Below are 17,912 nucleotides of genomic sequence, written 5' to 3' on the forward strand. Positions count from 1 at the left end.
TTAAGAAATTACGAAACCTTCATTTTTGCAGGACGAAGAACGCTCTTAACCATTTATTTCTCACATTTCATACGATCATAATATTATGTTAAGCAAAACTCGAAATAATATAAAAAATGAATGCGGAACTTTTTGCATTTAAGCGACCGCTTATATGTACTTTTAGTAAATTCTTATTCAGTATTATATCAAACATCGATAAGAGAAGGCAATCAAAATCAAAATGGAGTATAAACCAAAGAAAAATATTATACATTTACGACCAGATACTGTCGATTATGTTTATAAAAGTATTAATTTAAGCAAGCCAGGTGAAATGGAAGATGCTATCAGAATGTTACGGGATTGGATCGCAAAGCAACCCCATTTTAAGAGAAAAGACTTTTGTGAGTTATGTTTATTGTTTATTTTCTTTTACTGGAAATTTTTCGCAACTTAGTTCGTATAAAGCTTTCCTATTGAGTCTTATCCTATATCATTGTCTTAAGTCACCAATCCAAAAACCTTATACTGACTAATTCATTTTATTTATAGAAAATTTAGTTCGGACACTGAATACACACGCAGTATTCAACCTCTTTATTTCGAAGTATTTTTCTTAGTTAGTAGGACATACTTTGGAAAATTACTACCTGCCTTTTAGAGCAAATAAACATTATATTAGTTTTAGGTTTCTACTACGTACATAGCATTACTCTTCTATGACCATTGCACTATCTATTTAACTTTGATTACAGCTGACAACTTTCTGCGTTCTTCAATTATCGTCGCAAAAGGATCAGTTGAGAACGCGAAACAGAAACTTGACAAGTTGTGCACTCTACGCTCCTTGCTTCCAGAGAGTTTCCGTTGTAATAACGTGAAGGAAGACTTTGCTCACGTGTTTCAACTTATGTATGTGTATTTAATTAATATTTTGTAAGCTAGCTTTCTGCCTGCGACTTCGTCTGCATGGACTAAATGATAATATGTACCTACATATTTTTGAAGTGTATATGTGTAGGTATTAAATTTATTTTTAATAGACTACTGTATGCGCGTAGATTGAACGATTTGTATCTTGGCAAGTCTTTACGCCATTAAGGGCTGCACGAAATGGAATCATTAGCGGATTTTTTAATTTTATTGAAGAACTGTAAAATAATTATCCTATCTACATAATGATGTTTTGATGTGGAGTAATTTACTAATATTATTTATTTAACGATGACGATACTATTAATTTGGTATTATAGGTAGCTAAGAGACATTTCCAAATATCCATCTTTATAGTGTATTTAGTTTGTGATGTTATGACCCTCCGCATAATATCCTATTGCACGCCTCATAAGCGAAGCGTTGAGGTGGGTACTACTGTCACTTCGCGCAAAACATCTGATTTTTCAAACTTAAAATGTCTTTATGTATCATACATTGCACTTGTAAGATAATACATACACACACATATTAAGAAAAAACACTATTTTTAACGTTCATGATATTTTTGATGTCATTTTTGTTATTTAAACTAGTTAAAAAACAGTTTAAAAAAGTTCTGTCTTGGACGTCCGTGTGTCTGTATGTGCGGATCCTTTTTCTTGTTAACACGATAGCGACCGAAATACTTTACTAATCGAGTCTTTTTTTTTCTCTTACGCTTGAGTATGCTCAGGAATAGAACCCTTTCATTTTTCAGGGTCTGATTCGATGTGGTTTAATTGTTATTAAATAAACAAAAATAATAATTAATAAATATTTATTAAAAAAAAATTATGAGGCGTGCACTTTTGGATTTTCCAAATTATTATATTCTATTTCCGAGAAATTCTTCTGAATAAAACGGTCGGTCTCGTACAAAGCACTCCTTGCTCTCAAAGAAAATCCAACTGAAGCGGTTGTAAAATGCATACCAAAGTTATTTCCCACTGACATTAAAATCAACCAACAAATTACTTCACTTCAGAAGATTTTTTGAAGTGAAACTTCTTTAGGCACGTTGAGAGTAAAATTTCTAGGTCGCGTCTTGGCAATACCGTCACGTCATGGAGTAAGGCGACGATTTTAGTAACTTCTTCAAATCTTGCCAAAGTGCAAGTTTCACTTCTGACACGTGTGCTCTTTTTTTCATCACTAGGTAGATAATGCTTCAATTTGGAATAAAGGAGAAATATCCTTTTGAGAATGTTTTGAACTGGATTTATTTGTCTTTCTATAATTAAATGGTATTTTTTTCAGGAAACCACTTATATTACCGCAATTAACGGAAGATCACTGTAGATTGATAACGGTCAAAGTTTACGGGGCTATGGAATCTTCACATATTTCTGACGCACTCAAATATTCAGTTGTGGTGAGTATTATAATATACCAGCTTGCGGCTTCGCCTGCCTTGTAGAAAACTTAAAAAATTGTGTACTAAAACATTCCTCTTGAATCACTCTATCTATTATTAGATCATTAAGTAATGATCTAAGGTTGCGTAGGTTTTAAGATTTAGGCATAGGTAGGTACATAGGGACGGACAGACAGCGACAGTGACTTTGTATAATATTATAGGTAGGTTATTAGTTTAATCATAATTTCAAAAATATAATCGTAGTAAGTAATATATCCAAGTAAAAAACAAAGATAATTAGCAATTAAAGAACATTAATCAGTATTAATTCTATATTTAGCAATGAGCAAAAAATGTTGTTTCGATCAATTAAACTCTAAAACTACGCGACAAAATGTAAAAATAATATTTTCCTAGAAAAATACACCTTCATCGCACTGAGTTCATAAACTAGATTTGCCCCGCGGCTTTACCCGCATTGCTCCACTCCTGTTGGTCTAAGCGTGATGATGTTATAAAGCCTATCCTTCCGCGATAAATGGGCTACCTAACTTTTTTTTTAATTCGTTGAACGTTTTTTTTAATTCGTTACTTTTTTTTTAATATAAAAAATATTTACCATATTTTTATATGCCATGTGAAGCTAATACAGTACTACTATTTTAATATTTTTTTATTTTATTTCAGCTCGGTGATTACATGAGACAATGCGACTTTGTTCGCGAATATATTTGTATTTTTGATTTGACTGATGTCAACATGACGAATGTATTAACAAAACTCAATCTTATGGATTTGAGACAAGCTTTTACGGTATATTTTGTGAGTATTCGCAATTTTAATAATTAATACACTGTGAATTTGGACTTTAGCACAGAATACTTAATAGAAGATAACGCTAGTGTAAGTTTGAAATCGCGCTTAACGTTAAATTTCTTGATATAATACCTATACCTAGCCATATTAAGAAGTACCACTGTACCAGTGAAGTCTTTTTTTTTAATATATTTCATTATATAGATTCAAGAAGATTTCAAGAAGGCAAAAATATTAAAATTCTTACAATTTTCCTTTCATGTTCATTTATCACTTACCATATACATAAGTTTGTTCTTTATGAACTCTGCTACTAGTGATTTATAATTAAATGTAACCTCGAAAATAAGATACTTAACATAAACCACAAAGCTTGCTTATTCCTATAAGCTATATCAGATTCTTAAGTACTAAGCCATCACATCTTCTAATCAATCACCTACTTCCTATATTGACCAATATTGTTCTAGGAAGGACACGGGTTAAGATTTAAGGGCATGTATTTCATAACGACGTCCAAACTGGTAGATACCTTGATCAATCTGCTAAAACAAGTCATGAAGCCGAAACTTATAGATCGTATCAAAATCATGAAGTCCTGGGACGAAGTACATGATATCATTGATAAGGACATTCTGCCTGTTGATTTTGGTGGTAATGAGAGGTCGGAGCAAGAACTACATGGTAGGTATTCTGAGTTAAATATAGTAATATTTGTCATAGAGTTTTGTTTTGTTCAAGGTTGTTTAATATTTGGAGTTCATCTATTAATACTATTTTGCTGCCAGTGTCATTCAAAAACTAATCTCAGTTTTAATTTGTCTCTATTCCAGGAATAGGAAGGTAATTTTCAATTCACAAACGTATATTTCTTAATAAATAATATGAATTATTGATGAATACATAATATGTCGTTCTATTTTTCCACACAATTAAAATATTACACTAGAAAGTGCTTCTGAATCTATATAAATTTTACATCGATTACATCTTAAATTGTACATAAAAAATGATCTGTTTTTTTTTATACACAGATGATTGGCTAGAAGAGTTAACCAATGAAGATTTCCAGCAATATCTACGGGATATAAATTCAACCGGGACGGACGAGACTTGCAGACCCTCTTACAAATTCAATGAGGAATATGCTGGAATGCCTGGCACATTTAAACTTTTAACCGTCGATTAAATTAAGAAACATTATTTGTACTGGTTTTATTAGTTTAGGTATATTTTAATAGAGGTTTTAGTGAAATATAACTAATGATTTACTTATAGTTTATACCATGGTAAATAATATTCAAAATTCATACTTAAAAGTAGGTACTATATTATTATACATAGTACAAAAATTACTTAATACTACTTATATTATTAAATAGTTATCTAGGTATTTGTTGATGTCTTAGATAATATGCCATATGAGTTGAACGTAATATTCTCGATTTCCCAATTAATTAAATTTTCTTTGATATTGTTAAATTATTTTGTGATAGAAAGAGAAGACTATCTGACCAATTTATGTGGGTGTTTTTTTATGATTATAATAATGATTTGTAAACCAATACTCTATTTGATTGCTTTGTGTTTTATTTATGTATAACAAAATATCTATGTGTTAACTGTTATCTATCTGAACCAATCTGCTTGAAAACTTTGCAATCAAATATATTATTCATAATTTACCTACGTATATGCATTTCTCTTGCATTTCTACATAAAAAATATTTTTGCAAAAGTATTTAAGTAAATTAAGAGTACCTATAACAAAAATGGTATGAAATATTGAAAACGATATATTATCACTTTATTTTGATTTAGATAAATTAAAGATCTTTCATTTTTTGCCTAATAAGTCTTGAGCTTCTCATAAAACCCTAAAAGAAATCAATCACCATTACTTTTTATTTTAAAAATTTTTGCCACTTACCTACGTCATCACTCAATTATCCATACATGACAATAAATCACAAGCTTAATACCTACGTAATAAGTTTATTAAATATGCGTTCCCACATTTGTTTTTATTGTTTTGTTCATGTTTTGTTTATGAAAATATTATGCTTATAAACATTGAGATAATATTACTACGTATGGAGGAGACACCACGAATAAAATCTGTGCGCCATTTTTTTGCTCTACTTAACTAAGTTTTAAAAATTATTATTTAGTTAGGTACTTAACGATGAAAGTTATTCCTTTGCACTTTTCCGTATTATTTGTATTATTTGTGCAATATCGTAACACACACGAAGGCATGTTTGATGCGTTTCACTTTAAAACCATTAAAAAATACCGCTCAACATACGTCACATGACGTATGTTGAGTGGAACATAAGTGATGTAGGCGGTGTCGTCTCCTATTAATATTATCTCAATGCTTATAAATCATTTTTTCCCCACGCGAAAGTACTTCATATAAATTATAAACCACTAAAGATTCCAAGGTACAGTCTACTTTACATGGGTTGATCCAAAAGTAATGATAATCAATATTAAACAAGGTCATTACAGTTAAAATTATTATGTATTCCTCTAGATAGTCTTCTAACTAGATAATATACTTCGATATTTTTTTTCTTAAACTTAAAAAAAAAAAACTTTGACTTCATCCACAAAAACTCCTCTACTGCGGCCATCACTTCGCTATCGTCTTAAAATTTCTTGCCTCGAAGGTGTTTCTTGTGCCGAGGAGAGAGATAGAAATAACTAGGAGCTAGATCTAACAAACAGGGTGGGTGTTCAAGCATTTGGAATGCCGATTTTTGAATGGCAGCCATTGCAACTGACGCTTTGTGATCTGGTGCGTTGTCTGGGTGAAAAAGCATTCAAGCCCGCATTTTGCCTCTAATGTCTCTTTTCCTCACTAACCTACCGCAATCTTTTAATTTGATATGTGTAGTAAGAGCCCAATATAGTGGCTACCTTCTTAAAATATCCCACCATAATTATTCCTTCAGCGTCCCAAAAAACTACCGCTTTAATCTATCCCACTAATTTTCACTTTGAATTTCTTCATCGTCACTTTGGAAGCTTGCATCCAGGCCATTGATTGTTTCTTGGTTTCAGCATAAACATGGTGAACCCGGGTAACGTCCATAATCACAAATCGTGACAAAAAATTATCCTGGTCTCATAAAAAATTTGGAAATTCACCCTCTAAATGTCGAATCGTTGTTTCTTCTTTTCGTAGGGAAACATTCTGGCACCCACGGTTCACTTTCAAATTAATGTAAATACTTGGAAACGTGGCCTATTGATATGATTTTTTTGTGATAACTTAGTGAGTACATGAGGAAGAAAAATATATTTATTTTGTATTTTTATGTGCACAGGAAATACCCAATTATCATTACTTTTGGATAGTATAAATACGATAAATTTTGTTTATTCTAGTTTTATTTCAGTACTTGAATTATAACGTTTAATACGCATACAATATATACCTACCTAATATTAATTATACTAGTAGAAAATAGCATAATATTATGGATTTTGTTCCAAAAAATTCGGTGTTAAAACTCCGCCATGATTCTATAGAAGTAGCGAAGCAAGGAATAAATTTGGTGCAGCCTGGAAAAATGGATAATGTAGTTGAAATGTTACGAGATTGGATTCAACAACAACCACATTTCTAAAAGAAAGACCCTAGTGAGTAATCTTGTTTAGTACCTTATCCTACTAATATTATGAACGCGAAAGTTTTTAGGATGGATGGATGGATGGCTGGATAGATGGGTGGGTGGTTTGTTATTCTATCACATAAAAACTACTGAATCAATTACAATGAATTGGTAGATAGCTGAAGACCCATAATAATATGATATAGGATTTTTATCCCAGAAATCCCATAGGAACGAGAACTTTGGATTTTTATTTGAAAACTCGGGCAAAGCTGCGGGCGGAAATCTAGGAGGATAAACAGCAGATGAAGATACTGGTTCTTGTGCTTATTACAAACTTGTCCTTTAATTTTAGAAACATAATATGCAATTTACGTTTAAAATTGAAATATTTTTTTTTATGTATCTATAAGTGATTTATTAATTCATAAGATTATTTCGTAATATTATTGAACACATCAAAAATCAAAAATAAGAAAATTCTGAGCAATTACATAGTTTTTTGTCTACATTTTAGGTAAACGATATCTAGAAATGACCATCGTACAAACTAGGGGATCGATTGAACGTGCTAAAAAGCTAATAGACAACATTTACACTTACAAAACGTTAATGTCACAATATTTTCAATGCTACGATGTTAAAAACGATTTTTAAAAAAAATGTTTGAAGTTGTGTAAGTATTATTTATCATATCATAGTTGAATTATAAGTAGTAAGTGTTCACTCTAGTTTTGTACAAACATTAATTGATTTATATTTATCTTTAAAAACATATTAATTTCCTGTTAAATGATTTCCTGTTAAATTATTTCTTGTTAAATTCGTAGATTCGTAGATTTTTCATAACAATAGGTATGTCCTCTGCTAGAACGAAAACAAACAGATGAAAATAATATAAAATAACAATTATTTATATCGGAAAAAATATCTGAAACATGGTTAAATGATAAAATAATATACATCACTCATAGGAAAATTTTTGTACCAAATAAATAAGTTACACTTAATACAAGCTTCATACTCGTTAAGAAAATCAATCGTCTATTGAACTCTATTGTAACGGAGTCCGAATATTAGTATACCTATTTATTATTTCAGAACACCAATTATTCTACCCAATTTAACCCATCACAGGGTATTCATAAATAAAATGTGGGGAAATATTAGAAATAATGGTAAGTATCTACAAACCTTAATAAAATATTTAAACTTATTTTATTGAACATGGTGAATAGTGTATATTTTTTATAAAGTAAAATAAGCGGTAATATTAGAGTAGCAATAATAGGCTCGACTTTACCCTGGTAGAGCCAGAATAAATACAAAAACAAGCAAAAATAATGTACCTAAATACATACTAACAAAAGATCTTTGACCTTTATTCATATCAGTTTATTATTATTAGCTAACACTTTATGGAAGTATTTACCTAATGAATAAATTTTCAATTATTACCTACCATGCTACCAGTAAAAATAACCATGAAATGACAGCGGCAGAAGGTTATAATCCCCGTGTTTGTTTGATTATTTTTCCGACCCAAATATCGACCAATACAATTGCACCATTCGACGTCACGTGGTACAACCTACATGGTATTATACTGATAATTTTTTGAAAATTTTCTCTGGTAGTTGACGTCAAACTGACAGGTTGAATTCAATTGTGAAATTATTGGCTGACATTTGGGACGGAAAAATAATCCCCCGAATACCACACGAGCTTCAAAATTATCTGGCATTTCCCTCAAGGTTCCCTGCAAAAGAAGCCTTGAAGCTCTTGTGGTATTATAAGTGATAATCGACCAACGTATAAGTTCAATGAAGATTATGCTGGCAAACCGGGCACTTAGAGTTTTAATGTCGATTAGGTTTTAATTGAATTTGACATTTAATATATAAGGAAATAAATGTTTAATATAAGATACTGAATATTTTTACTTTTACTACCACTAATGACTCATTTAACATTTTGTGAAAGATGTAGATTCTAATCCCAGTACAAGAACATAATATTGATGTTTTGCATTAAAACAAAACATGTATTATGTGTCGAATAAAACACACAGCGTTGGTGAAGAAAGCTGTCTATGAATCCTATATATCTCTATGAAAAAGGGTCACCTTACCGAATATCGATGGATCTTTCACCTCACTAGCAAGAGCGCGTCCCTAGTATGTCATCTGTCATCGCCAATTTGACATCACCTTTGAAGCGCTGTCATCTGCCTCTGCCGGCATAGCATCTTCATCAGCAAGCAGTAAACTGCAACGCTGTGTGTTTTATTCGACACATAATACATGTTTTGTTTTAATGCAAAACATCAATATTATGTGTCTTTCTAAAACACACAGCGTTGGTGAAGATGTGTTTGATATCTGCTGGTGAAGAAAGACATACAAACGCTATGTTGAAAATAAATTATCTTGTTAATATTGTAATACCTAAGAGTATTAACAACTTATATTTCATTCCTTTCAGAATGTTAAATGAACCTCTTGTATTGTAAAATAAAGTTATATTTTAAATTCTAAAAAACAATACAAGGGGGTTATGTAGCAACAACAAAAATTGTTTTTCTTTCATGTAAGAACTAACCATATATCCTCTAAATTTTAAATTATTCTCCTCAGATAATCATAAGCCAATACTAATGAACTAAGTCTTAGAACCTAAGAACTGATTTATTATTTCTCTGTATCTTTGAAACAAATCAAAGTTCAAATAATAAGATAAAAATAACATTTTAAAAATTATAACTCAAAGGAAGATCAATGTCATCAAGGATAAACAATGGGGCCTCTAAGGCTAAATACTACAGTAAATAACATCTGTATATAAAATAACTTGGTATTATAGTTGTTATGTTAACACAACTGTACCTTAAGCTTTAAGCATGTTTGTTACACATTGATCATTACTTGGATCTTAAATCAATTACAATTAATTAAATAATTAATTAAACAGTTTAAGGTTACCTTAAAGTAAACCAGACTCACTGGCACTGGCTAAATTGACTGATTGACAGTAAAAACTTTATAAAGGACTGTATGGTCCTTCCATTGCCTCAACAGGTTGGTGCCCTTACCACCTTCTTGAAGCCACTGCTGGACAGGGTTGCTACTGTCTTTAAGATCTGGAAGGACCTTATCTAGCCAGACATAAAGGTTTGTGTTGCAAGCTTAAAGGGTCCGCCCCTCTATAGATAAGAATCAATTATCTACTTTTAAGACTGAAAATCAGTCCTTTGTTACTTGAACCAACCTTTCCACATGGGTCACTGGGCATATTTATGTGTCTGGTTGTCCTCACAACCGACCCCTGATGGATAATATGTTGTTGTATCCATTTTATATCCAAATTCAGGTCAGGTTATAATCTTATTTTGCTGCGATAAAAAACTCTATTTTGAGATCTTCAGAAGTCATGTTCATGTCATGAGCTTCTCGGCCTGACCCCAGTAATAGCATAAGAGCTCCTGAGAGAATAGGGTCAGCTTGCTTATGATAGACCTAGGCTAATTAAAATTAATTAATTTAATTTAATTAGCTAAATAGAATCTCTGTGTACTAGATTACATGCATTCTTTTTTTTTTTTTTTTTGCATTATGAAAGTCACCTCCTGCTTGGAGGATCATATGTTGGCACTGTGGAGGGGCACCACTACCTAACTGCTCTGTCTCCTTTGCTCTACAATGGGCTTTTTTCTCCCCCCCCCCCCTTTTCTGACTGAGCAGTTGGGGGGTAAGGCCATTCACCAATGGTCTGAGTGCTCCTGACTTCCGGGTCAATAACCATATATAACCATAAGCCATCTTTAGGCGCTTGACATCGAGTTGCGGAGAAATGCCCGTATATTATTATTATTTATTATGTTAACCATAAGCCACCCTTGGGTGCTATGTATCTGCCCGGGTCCCGGGGTGCGAGGTGCGCTAGTACACTTGGAGGATTATCCTTGGAAGGGAATATTCAGCCTAGGCGTCAGCTCCATCAACGACTGCAGATGTCGCATAATTCGAAGCAGGCTTTGGCAAATATGCCCTGGCACTAAAGCACCTCTTTGGATAGCGGAATGGACCATATCAGGAGCCTCCGAAATATATTTCCTGTTGTACAAGGTAGGAGAAGCCACTCCGGTACAGGTAGATTTCTTGAGAGGCAATCTAAATCAAAAGCCATTTAGGCGTCCTGGAAGCGTGCCAAGAGTTATTCTCAACTTCTCATCTAGGTACAGTTACTCAGTTGTGAGGGCTAAGAGAGTTAGCAACCTTTGTATGTGGGCGACCAAAGTCTGATTGGTTGCTTGGGCTACAGGATGTGCGCCCCTTTCAATCTACTCAGAAGCATTTTTATTGCATACCTATGGTACACTACATATAAGTCAGAAATTCTAAGGCCAAGTCCCCTGCTTCCCTCTCCATTTCTCTGACAGGTAAGTACTGTTCAGATGTCCTACTCAGCCCGCATCCGCGGTATCTGTAGTTAGGAAGTGACAAACTTGTTCTTTTACAAAGACTATGACATTTCTTTGTATGTTGTCTTTTCCACAGCTCGTAAGTCTTGTGTAGCATGTAGAGGGAAAGCCTTTCTCTCTTGGTCTGCTGTGCGCGAAACTCTAGAGAAATACCTGGAGGCGACAACTGTACAGTCCTCTCAGTGTTAGATGTCTAGAACTGTCTGCAACTCTTATTTAGTGCAAGACATGGTCCTCTTAATGACTACCACAGTATGCTCTATCTTTGAAGCTTTTGGGACTAGCAATAACACAGACATTTCTATACTATCACACATGAGGCACAAGTATCCAGGTTTACAATGTACATTTTGTAATTGATGTGCCAAACCTGCTTTCCCAAAATCTCTATGGTCTCCGGGACCTGTAAAGTTGATTGGAACAATCCTTGTAGACAAAAAGATAATTGTCTAACTAGAAGGCTGTGGCTCATTCTGTGGCTTTACTAAAATCTCCATGGTCTCCGAGACCTGTGAAGTTAAATTATTAGAATAATCCTGATAGTCTAACTAAATCAGAGGGCTGTGGCCCTTCTTGTGATTGGAGTGCCAATCAATCTTTACCAATATCTCCATGGTCTTCGCGACCTGTGAAGTTGAATTGGAATAGTTCTGCCCATCAGGCTTTACCAAAACCTCCATGGTCTCCGCGACCTGTGAAGTTAAATTGGATTAGTCATGGTAGACCCAAAAGATAATTGTCCAACTAAACCAGAAGGCAATGGACTTTATGTGGCTGTAGTGCCAATCAAGCTTTTCCAAAATCCTCACAGTCTACAAGACCTGTGAAGTTAATTTTGTAACGGTCTCAATAGACCAAACTTAATAGCTTAAATAAAACAGAAAGAGGGCACCTCTAGCTTGTAGGGTCTCCGCGACCATTTGAAATGGCTGCAATATGCAGGCAGAAAATAGGCCAATGATGCCTGATTGTACAAGCCAATCCTGGCCTTGGAAGAATCTCATTACTGTTACCAATGATGTCTAATTTTACAAGCCAATCCTGGCTTTGTAAAAATTTAATTACCGTTATAACCTGTGATATGTATCAAAATTACCTGGTTAATACCTAGGTGTTTAGGTGTCTCAGATTGAATATCAACCTGGCGGAGCCATCAGCTCTTATTGCCAGAAGCATATCTGAATGTAAGTATGGCATATATTTTTCTGTGTCTTTCTGGACACTCAGTTCTTTCAGCATAACCATACTAAGCTAATCATGGCTAAGGACGCCTTGTACATATTTTCAGTACATATTTTTGTAGAAGATATAAATAAAAAATACAAAGATTTTGGTTACTTTACTGTTGATATTATAAAAATTTTATCACGCCTGAGTTTTAATTTTAAGGCAAGCTCTTTCACTTAAGTAAGAAAGGAACTAGATAAACATCATTATCATCGGTAACATTATAAGCAAGAATGATATCATTCAACTGTTCGGGGATATGGTAAATATGGGTCCTTGATGATGATAACGTATATAAACATATCTACATCTCCTAATGTGCAATGTCTATTTCTTATGATTTTTCAATACTTATTCAAATAAGTACCCATAGAATCAAAGCTTATTCTGGTATCAATTGACTATGAAAACACGCTCTTTATGTTAACCCTTAACTAGAGTCGTGGGTCCAATGGACCCAGGTTGAGTTTTTAAAGTCTCGTTTACTCCACGGCACTAACCGCAGAACCTCCCACTACTCAGTACCTTCCTATAGTACGCAGGAGCGTATCCTGTGAGACAGACGTGTTCGGCTCGGTACTCCTTAGGTAGGTACTGACCTTTACAGGGGTCCACTGGACCCACGACTATAGATACGTATCTTTTTTATTTTCGTTATTAAATTTATTATTGTATTTTTATTTAGTTTATCGCTATGTAGAATCCCAGAAGTGTATGTGTTGATAACGAAGAGATGTTAGAACAATGGTTGAATGAAGAATTGTTAAGAAATGATGAAGACTCCGATGAAAACTCAACACCTACCCGTATTGCAGAAACTAAATCAGATAATGAGTTTTCCCATGATGATGTAGATTTTGTTGTTAGATAGAAATAAAAGGAAGCGATGTTCATTCTGTTTGCCTGGCAAAAGAGCAAAAACTGTACATTTGTGCACTAAATGCAGGGAGCCCATATGCATGACTTGTGCAAATATAATTTGTAAATCTTGCACGTAATTAGGGATTGCTATTTTTTTATATATAAGAGTTTTTAGTTTGTTATTGCTTTTTCTAGGAAGCAACATACTTTTTTTAGTTAGATAAAAAAAATTGATTTAAAAAAAATAAAAATTTTGTTGAGATTTTTAATTTTTGTAAGACGCCTTTTTGTTGTATAAGAAAACAACGACTGATTTTATAAGTGAAATTATGTTAAGTAAATAAAAGTTCTAATTGTTGATTTTTATAATATATATTCTTCATAAACTAAAATATCATATTTTATTTAAATTTACATAAATAAATGCATAAATAAGTAATTATGACCATTTAAAAATACATGGGTCTAATGGACCCACGACTATACACACGTAACAATTGTTCACGACTCTAGTTAAGGGTTAAGAATTATTTACCATAAACTAGGTAATCTCAACTTGTAGTAATCAGTACCTCATACTGAAAATTGTGTGAGACCGTTGTTCACATTATACATTCTATATCATATCTTAAGTAATGTAAAATCTATATGTGACATGTTTGATACATGATAGATATGTAAATTATATTATAATAGTTAATTAACAATTTCTCTATAACTATCTAAAATATAAGTACCTCTTAATTGTTTTGAACTAATTGTGTAGTAGTGGGCACTAAGTAGTAGGTACTCACTTTTGTTGAGGTAGTTACAATTGAATGGTCAAAGTGATTGAGATACCTCACTACCTGCTGCTGGGGCTCGTTAGTCATAGGGGATCACGGTCGATTCCATAAACCTAAGTACCTTCTACCTAGATAGCCTAACGATATCTCACAATTCTGGTTAAAAGCAATACTTGACACAGTAACCAATGTGCCTGTGTATGATAAATAAACCCGATGATAATATAGCGATCTCACTATAGGCATGCATTGTGTTTTATTATTAATTACCTACATCTAAATATTGATGTATTTGTGTCAAATACTGTGAAAATATGTATACCACGTGTTGCATGGAATTCTATGCACGAGTCCGGACATGTTATGACAAGTCTGATTGTACTTACGGAATTTCTCGTCTCCCGGTCTCTTGGGCAGTGACGAACCATTGCTTCTCTCGTCCTCCGAGGACGAAAAAGAGTTCCCGCCACTATTATACATACCAAAGCACCGGTTTTCGAATTTTCTTCCGACAACGTGGTCTTTTGTGTTTCATATTGGAACTAATTCCGTTCCTAAACCAATTACTACTAAAATTTAACGCTTTATGTGTTTTATTCAGGTAAAAGTAACTTAATCTGATCACTTTTACTAGAGATAAATACTAATTATATTCTGCGCGATGTTATTGCGCACGAATTCATAAACGCTATGCCGGCAGAGGCAGATGACAGTGCTTCAAAGGTGATGTCAAATTGGCGATGACAGATGACATACTAGGGACGCGCTCTTGCTAGTGAGGTGAAAGATCCATCGATATTCGGTAAGGTGACCCTTTTTCATAGAGATATATAGGATTCATAGACAGCTTTCTTCACCAACGCTGTGTGTTTTAGAAAGACACATAATATTATATAGAGTCTGGGATGTTACCGAACTATTCAATGGGTTAAATGTAACTCTTTACTTAACTTCCAGAGTTCTAATTGTCGATTTATAAGTATTTTACAGTTTGAAATTGACATTTTAATTACCTAAGGAAAGAAGTGAACCATAAAATTATTAATAGCTACGAAATATTTTTGTATTTTATTATTTCCTCATTTAAAAGTTATTTATAAATGTATGCGGGCAAAACAGAAAATAATATGTAGTTTACTGGGTAAGATTTGGAGTGCTTATTTATTATATTTTATAACTTATATTACACAACATTTAAACATCCATACTAATATTATAAATGCGAAAGTAACTCTGTCTGTCTGTCTGTTACTCAATCACGCCTAAACTACTGAACCAATTTGCATGAAATTTGGTATGGAGATATTTTGATACCCGAGAAAGGACATAGGCTACTTTTTACTCCGGGAAATAGGATAGGTTTTATCCCAGAAATCCCACGGGAACGGGAACTATGCGGGTTTTTCTTTGACTCCGTGGGCGAAGCTGCGGGTGGAAAGCTAGTTTACTATAAGTATTAAAAGTCTAAAAATAACAGTGGTATTTTTTGTGTAATGTAAGTACATAACATAAAAGCGCATATATTAATAAATTTCACATTGCAATAGCATGGAAACTTTGAAAACAAAGTAGGAAATGAATCATTAGTAAACACATGTTTCTATGTAATTCTTATATTTTTTACCTAAACTTTCGTGCAAAATAAAAATTATTGTACATAATTATAATGTATAATAACTAATGAGATTAAAAAAACTGCATTAAAAATTTTTTAGTAAGCTGAAAGCACTGAATTTATTCATGTAATGAATAGGTAATAGAATAGCTTATTTTTTTTAGACCTATGTTAATATTTTATTATATTTTTGAAACAAATAAAGAAATTTTTTTTTTTAGATGTTTAATAGTTTATCTGGATGACGTTAGATGAGTCATAGCAAATGCAATTAAGTTTGCATAGTGTTTCGAATATTTATCTGACCGATTTAAATTCCTATTAAAAATTATTTACATAAGGTCGTTGCGGCCATATCATAGTTTAGACCACAGTATTACAATAAAATTGTAATATGTACTGTGGTTTAGACCGATGAACAGTAACTAATCCTTTTTCATAGAATCAGGAATAAATTAAAATATTATTGAGTGAATATAATGTATTCAATAATTTAGAAACTTATATTTTTATGGATGGAAATGTCTTTCCTAAGTATATGGGTTTTGAAGAATTTTATTACGCATTTGTTTTACTCAACTCCTTCAAAGTACTAATCCATATCTATATCTATATATATAAAACTCAAAGGTGACTGATATAGTGATCTATCAACGCACAGCCCAAACTACTGGACGTATCGGGCTGAAATTTGGCATGCAGGTTGATGTAAGGACGTAGGCATCCGCTAAGAAAGGATTTCCCGAAATTCTTGCGGGAACGGGGAAAAACGGGGATGCACGTACAAAGTCGTGGGCGGAAGCTAGTTAAGTAATAAATACGTCAAACCATACAATATTATGTTAATGAAGGTACATTGTAAAAAAATATTAACGGACTTTGAGGTCTCAATGAAGGACAAATACGACAGCCATTGCTTGTATGTATAAAAAGTCTCCGTTTTCACAGTTCTTATAATATTTTTTTGTTCAAAGTATCATAGAACAACGCAAGTATCATAATTAATTAATATAATAATAATATTCGATTCATCTGAAATCTATATTGATTTATTCAACACATTTTTAAACATTTTCATTGTAAGTAATAAAAACTCGGCCAGTCAATTATTTTTATATTTTTTTTTAACTTTAAGTCCCTATTTATATGAATGCGATACCTATAAGTAGGTATACGAATAAAATTGGTTTCATTTTTAGCTATTTATAGGAACTTTGAAATAAAATTACAATATATAAGATGAAAATTGACGTTATTGCTAATTAATTGTAATATGGTAGAAAAAGCTATTAAGTTTTGATTTAATATTGTCATAAAATACATAATAAATAGTTTTTATGATCTACTTACCTAATCAGGTCATAAACAAAGATTTTAATACATCAGAAATAAACCTAGATTAACATATTATTAACATATCCATAAAGATGAATAAAAATAAAATCCTATTAATATTATAAATGCGAAATTTTGTAAGTATGGATGGATGATTGTTTCTCTGTCACGCAAGTAGGTACTACTGACTAAACCACAACCAATTACTATGAAATTTGGTATGTAGGTAGCTGAAGGACCAGAATAAGATTTTTTATCCCGGAAATCCGACAGGAGCAGGAACTATGCGGGTTTTTCTTTGAAAACGCGGGCGACGCCGCGGGCGCAAATCCAGTATGTTATAGTTAAAAAAAAATTAAGCTTTATTTTCTTTAAATACAACCATTTTTTTTTTTAAATAAATTAAAGAATTATATCTAAAAGAGCGCTTGTGTGCCGATAGACTACAGGCCTATGTTGAAAAGGTGGTTATTATTTGTTATTATATTTGGTGGTTATGTTTATAGGTCAACTGGTGGTCATTTAAACCACCAGGTGACCTATCTAGAACGATATAAGAGCAAAAATAATGAGTTAAAGGTAGTGAAGTAAAGTAAAGGTAGAATAATTTTCAACAAGGGATAGAAATGATGATCATATTACACCCGGAAGGTTTATCGAGATAAAACATGAAAAAGGCAATAGGGCAGAATTTAACGTCTGGTAGTTTTCTATATCATTTAGTTTACTAGGTACTCACTTAGTTCATTTAACTAACCACAGCAATACTGTAATAGTAATACTTGTAAGTACACTTAAATACAAATAGTTATTGAGTTCCACTTTCAGTTTAAATGTCAGTCGTTATACAAAAGCT

At 32.6% G+C, this 17,912-nt stretch overlaps 1 protein-coding gene across 1 annotated transcript; it reads left to right on the top strand.

Moving 5' to 3' along the window:
* Nucleotides 1-223: 223 nt before the first annotated feature.
* LOC149899063 (uncharacterized) lies at nucleotides 224-4,319 on the top strand. Its single transcript, XM_090114143.1, has 6 exons — nucleotides 224-386; nucleotides 738-894; nucleotides 2,215-2,329; nucleotides 3,002-3,136; nucleotides 3,601-3,814; nucleotides 4,165-4,319. Exons 1-6 carry the CDS (start codon nucleotides 224-226, stop codon nucleotides 4,317-4,319), a joined length of 939 nt encoding a protein of 312 aa, XP_089970269.1.
* Nucleotides 4,320-17,912: the final 13,593 nt, after the last annotated feature.

This window comes from Colias eurytheme, chromosome 21 (genome assembly GCF_061535395.1).
Source record: "Colias eurytheme isolate Ceu_HAF_F1 chromosome 21, ilColEury1 Martin Lab GWU primary, whole genome shotgun sequence".
Taxonomy (NCBI): Eukaryota; Metazoa; Arthropoda; class Insecta; order Lepidoptera; family Pieridae; genus Colias; species Colias eurytheme.

Bases quoted from the DNA above. Each gene is read 5' to 3' on its own strand.
- LOC149899063 (XM_090114143.1), top strand. From the start codon at position 224: ATGGAGTATAAACCAAAGAAAAATATTATACATTTACGACCAGATACT. The intron at 2,330-3,001 runs GTGAGTATTATA...ATTTTATTTCAG, and splicing joins CACTCAAATATTCAGTTGTG to CTCGGTGATTACATGAGACA. The intron at 3,815-4,164 runs GTAGGTATTCTG...TTTTATACACAG, and splicing joins GTCGGAGCAAGAACTACATG to ATGATTGGCTAGAAGAGTTA.